General features: G+C 42.5%; 1 protein-coding gene across 1 annotated transcript; it reads right to left on the bottom strand.

Annotated features, from left to right (window-relative positions):
• Positions 1-209: 209 nt before the first annotated feature.
• LOC134039976 (uncharacterized) lies at positions 210-3,255 on the bottom strand. The gene is made up of 5 exons (XM_062486200.1): positions 2,980-3,255; positions 2,077-2,210; positions 1,698-1,863; positions 1,278-1,571; positions 210-1,068 (listed from the first exon to the last, which is right to left on the bottom strand). The coding sequence occupies exons 3-5, from the start codon at positions 1,820-1,822 to the stop codon at positions 210-212; spliced, it is 1,278 nt and encodes a 425-aa protein (XP_062342184.1). The 5' UTR covers positions 1,823-1,863; positions 2,077-2,210; positions 2,980-3,255.
• Positions 3,256-5,883: the final 2,628 nt, after the last annotated feature.

Here is a 5,883-nt window from a genome sequence, read left to right as displayed (position 1 = left end):
ATTTATGTGTATACATTAGTGATGGTGTCAACTGGACAGTGAAATGCTTGAGATGAATAGCACTGGTCAACAACTTGGCACCAGTTGATGAAAAATCAAAAAGGTCAATAAAAGACAAAAAGACAAAAAAAAAAAAAAGTAGCAGTGCAACTTGCAGTGCAAATATAATTCTCATTACTTGTGTATTCCTTGTCTGAAAGTCCAAAATGTTATTGGTCATTTGAGGACTCCAGGAAAGAAATGACCTCTTGCAGGATGTCCATTCCAAGGGCTGTTCTGAGGCCTCCGAGGGGATTGATTTGTGCGGCAAGTACTTGCATGAGAGCATTTCCCAAAGTAAACCGGTTTGGAGGTATGGTCACTCTCTCTGGCCAGTGAACAACAGGTGTCCCTGCCACCCCGTCCTGAGCCTCCCCGTCCTGAGCCTCCCCGTCCTGAGCCGCCCAGTCCTGAGCCGCCCCGTCCTGAGCTGCCCCACCCATACCTCTGGGTACAGTGCTGTCTGCCCCTTCACTTCCGGGGAGTGTGGCAGAAAAGAGGTCCTGCATTGCAGTGGTCGGTAGCATTTGTTGTGCAAGGCAAGTCCTAACGAAGATCTGCAGAGGGGACTGGTGCCTCTCAGTCCTTAAACCATGGTGGTTCCACTGGTTGCAGAAGTCTGCCATGTCTCTATTGATTCTAGGTAGATACACATAATGCAGAGCCCAGACATGCATTTCATTGTCAATGTCCACAATCCCCTCACTCTCAAGGAAATTGAACAGATGGTAGTAGACATTGGTCAAACCACGCCACAGGTCACTCCACAGTCTCTCAATCCTCTGATTGTGTGTGCTCCTTCCCCTCAAAGCACTGCCTCTACCAGATCCTCTGAAAATGTTCATGAATAAACAGACAGCGTTGTTTTCTCCTCCGTGGTCTGTTCTGACCCTGGACGGAACACCATATCTGGTCACTGCATTCATGAAGCAGTCCATTACAGTACTGCTGCGATTGTTGCTGGAAGCACGGAGAAACACAACAAGGCGACTGTAGCCATCAATGCCACCGTGGATGACTATCCTCCACCTGAAATCAGAAAAGACATAACATAGGACTGTGTCAATAAAAGCTGTGCTTGAAAAAGTGCAGCTGCACTACCAATAACAGCAGAAACATCCTAAAACAATTATTATCCACATGTCCATGTCAGTTCTTGCTCTGTGAGCTACCTGATTGTGTTTGAGCTGTTACAACCAATAGTTTCAATAACAAATACGGTCAGTGAGTAACCTTACCTTATCAGTTTGTGGTTTCCATCCAGGTGCCATAAAGAATTTTGACCAGCGACACGGTAGGACCTTCTGTGCAGCCTCTGCGACATGGCTCTGAGGGCAGCCGCCCTCGGGTTAACGCGAAGCATGCTATCCCTCACTCTGCGTCTCTGCACCCGGATTCCCTCTGCCCTCAGTTGTGCTCGGACGGACTCCGGTCCAAGTCTGTCGTTCCCAGCCACCAGATCCTTGACATTATCGTCCAGAGCAGTGTCTGACAAGTCTGAAAAACGCCCCGCCTGTGAAAGATTCAAGCGTCTGACGAGACATCACTATAGTACTTGATTTCTTGATTGTTGACAATCAACTCATGTCTACAAACTGTGGAAAGCATGCATTTAAAAGATTTGCTTTTCATAGCATTTAACCCCAAGCACAACTGACCGTAGGCGCCGTTTGACTGTGGAACGGGACACATGGAGGATCTCGGCCATCTGAGAGAGGCTGAAAGCACAGGACATGAGAAACCTCAGTTGCTCTCCGGTGATTTGATAATGAGGAGCCCCCATTGCTCCAGTCCAAGTCAATGGAGCCTGTTAACCGGAACTGGCTGCAACAATAATAAAATGCTGTGCTTAGAACATTTAAGACACTGTAACTTGCACACGCTCCAGGCATGCACTGTTAAATACCACTGGAATTTAACACCAATGGACACAAAAATACAATGGCAACTGCAATGGGCAGCAAGAGAACGATGTGTGAAATAACTCAAAGGACTAGCTGAGCTGTGAGCACCCACCCCCACTGAAATGGTTCTCACCTGGTTGTGCATGCCGGCCATAGGTGCGAATCTCCTGGATGAACTCGGATACTTCAGCTATTAGACCGTCTGCTGAAGCATCATTCAAGAGCGTACCCCTTGCCCACTCTAGGCTTCGCTGCATTGTTTCCATCCTGAAAGAAGACAATGGTGTTAAAGTAGACATGGCTACAGTTTTTTGTGGTTGTATGTAAAACAGTAATAATTTATCGACCATGTGTATCTGAAATAAGAACGTGAACACAGGTCTCCCGAATAAATCGCCTAACAACTGAAAATATCCTAAAGGGAGAAATACCAATAGCCTAAAGGGAGAAATACCAGTAATATTAGAACCTAAAAGTTGTAGTAGCATATGGTAGCGTAGCCTGTGGTGGCCCGGTAAGATCATAGGCTTGAATGAAATAGAAAAAGTTTTGTTTTAAGATAAAAGAAAAAGCTAACGTCAGCCAGGTTGAAGGTTGAGCTTGTTTGCCTTTAGCAGTGACTTCAAAATACCAGCTAGCTAGACTAATCGACTTTGGGTAACAACAAAAAACGAATCTGAGGAGTTTGCAGCACTGGAGCCTACTGTACAGTACTGATAGCAGATGGTTGGGGGTTGAGGCTAACTCATTTAGCTAGCTAACTAGGGGACAGATAGTTGGATATGGACTGTCTAGCCTTAACATGGCAGCTTTCACGGAAAAAAACGAAACGCAAATAGCTAGTCTTTATCCAACAGTCTAGACTAGTCAGTTACTGGCTAGCTAGCAAGGCAGAAGTATCACAGTAGCAATCCATTGCTACTGTGCCAACAAAAGCTATCCGCACAGCCAATGACCAAGTTAAACCCCTGTTAGCCTAGCTAGCCGGTGAAGATTACGATTCATGTCACAAATAATGATTTCGAAAAAACTGTACCTTGTCAACGTGGACTGAAGGTCGTCGTGTCCAGTGTTATCCGATAACAAAAGCCGAGTGCAGTCATTAAGAGTCTGCTTACAGTGTCGTAGAAAGTTTCTTCTTGCCATCTTCCTTCAAACTTCTGACTGTGCTGGACTAAACTTGTTTCGAAATCTTCCGCTTCTACAGTGGGGAGGAGCTGGTACTTGAAAATGCAGGGAAGAATCCAATCACACTAGCCCAGCTAACTGCAGGAGGAGCTAGGGAAATTGTGGGCAGTGATTTGCATGTGGCGTTTATTTAACGCCTGAAATTGCACGTGTAAATATACAGGCGTTTATTTAACGCCTGCAATTGCACGTGTAAATATACAGCCGTTTATTTAACGCCTGCAATTGCACGTGTAAATATACAGGCGTTTATTTACGCCTGCAATTGCACGTGTAAATATAAAGGCGTTTATTTAACGCCTGCAATTGCACGTGTAATTATACAGCCGTTTATTTAACGCCTGAAAGCGTTAACTAACGTGTACATTCATGTGTAACTTTCGCCTGCACATTTACGGCTGCAGCCGCTTATGAAACAGCTGCAGGCGCTTCCTAAACGGGTGTCCGATCAAAAATACGAGTTTAAATTACGAGTACATTTGACCCTGTCGGCGTTCCATATACACGAACGAGAATTCAGACGTTTTGGCACAGTTGGCGTTGCATAGGCTTGCACTGATTCCCTTTGGCGACTTTGAATTTTTGCCATGGGGCCAGAAATTCCTTGCATTACACAATAGCAAACAGGGTAGCGATCAGACTGCAGTGTTAATCTTTTGTAACGTTAATAGATTGATAAGGCATCTCATCAAGGAATCTTAGCAGTTAAAGTACAAAAATAGTGTAGCGACCCACACCGAAAGACGTGTGTTATATGTTAGGCTGTTAGTTGGATGTTTACAAGTAGTGTTCGCGGGGTCCGACATGCCAATCAACCTGCTGTCTGCTAATCATGGGAATGCCCAGAATGTTCGGATGCCGGGCAGCCTGGTGGTTGGCGAAGGGGCATGGAGGGGGGTTGGGCAGGGGGGATGGAGCATTCGAAGTTTTGGCCAGGTTTAGCGTCTGTTCTTTCTGTTACGTCTGGGTTTCACAAGAGACGTCACTATTGTTTTGTGGGCTACCTTTCTTTTATTTAGCGTGGGCTAGGAACAAACAGCTGTTGGCTTACTAGTAGCTACTAGTAAGCCAACAGCTTTTTGTACCGTGTGGTTAATAAATGTAAATTCGGGAACTTCATCTTATGCCTGGACGATTGTTCCTTTCTGACCTAGTCAGGTCATTACAATAGATTTCAAATGGCAAAATGATACTGTTGTTGTTTTAAAAGTGTGCTATATAAATGAAAAAGAAAAAAACGAAATTGAATCGACTACACCACAGTATGACAACTCTGTTCGCTACTACGGTAGTGCCAAGTGCTAAACAAAAACAGAGACATTTCTCTTATCTGAATCTGTTATATAATCAAATTGCCATTATGCATCTTTTCTATGGCTCTGCGGCCCAGCAACTCAACTTTCATAACATTTTGTTCAGGAAGCCTCAACCCAATGCTAAGCCTTAAACGATAACGGTAATATGATGCTCTTGTCTTCCGTCGCTGGCGCTGTATCAGACGCTGGCGTAGTGATTTGTGACTGACTGGTGAATTGATTCTCAATAACTGGCTACAAAGAGATCTCAATTTTTGGAAGAGTTTTGTTAACTAAAATGGAACTGCTGTCTAAATTTGTTCATCCAGCCTCTTCGCTAGCTATCCCACTCCACCTACTAAAAGAATGTAACACTGATATTTAATTTTATTTGGAAAAATAAGAATCACTATATAAATAAAAATTATTTAGTTCACAATTACGAAGGCGGTTAAATGTTATTGACTTAGAAATAATGAATAGTGTTTTAAAAACTAAATGGTTTAGATAATTTCTTTGCAATACAGAAAGTTTATGGTTACGGTCTCTTCTTCAATATTTGGGAAAATAGGTGGCCTGGATTTTTTGATTAGATGTGACTTTGAGTTATCCAAATTACTTCTTAAATCGTCTGCATTCCATCAACAAGTTCTCTTATGTTGGAAATTTGCATTTTCTCACAATTTTAGTCCACACAAAACTTGGATTTAGAACAATCGTTTTGTTCTGCACCACAACAAATCTTTATTTTATGAAAACTGGGTTCGATATTTAAAAAAATCCCTACTGGACATGATGGATAACTATGGTAATTTTCTTAATTACAATGATTTTTGTTTAAAACATGGGTTTGTATGTCATCCTAAAGAGTTTTATACGGTTGTAAAAGCCATACCAAAACCCATAGTATTATTGGTAAAAGGGATTCTTTCACATCACTCTGTGACATTCTCGCTCCCATCTCCTTGTCTGGGTAAAAATTAAAGATCATAAATGCAACAACAAATATGTCAGAAATATATTCATTGATAGACTTAATCCGAACAAAATGAAACATTATGTTCTCAAAGATTTTAACCCGGAGGAGGTGAAGGAAACGAGAATGAGTTATCTTAGCTTTCCAAGTCTCCCTGAAGTGAAAGAACGTCATCCTTCATTCCTTCATTCAAAGTTTGATATTGGAGAAAACTCTTGTCAATTTTGTGGAATTGAAATTGAAACCACGGAGCATATTTTCTTATATTTTGATTCTTCAAAGTTGTTTTGGTCACAATTGTACAGTAAAATGTCACATATTATTACAAATGTGTATCCCCTTGAACACAAACTTGGATTGGAATTGGACATTGCAATGATGGGTACTTGGCAATGTGGGCTAATTATGTTTCAGTTCTGCAAGGGGATACTACCCCAGGCCGCTAGATGGCGGTATATAATGGATTGAGAGGAGTCTACTA

The sequence above is a fragment of the Osmerus eperlanus genome, chromosome 19 (genome assembly GCF_963692335.1).
Source record: "Osmerus eperlanus chromosome 19, fOsmEpe2.1, whole genome shotgun sequence".
Lineage (NCBI taxonomy): Eukaryota > Metazoa > Chordata > Actinopteri > Osmeriformes > Osmeridae > Osmerus > Osmerus eperlanus.
This window is presented reverse-complemented; position numbering and strand designations above follow the sequence as displayed.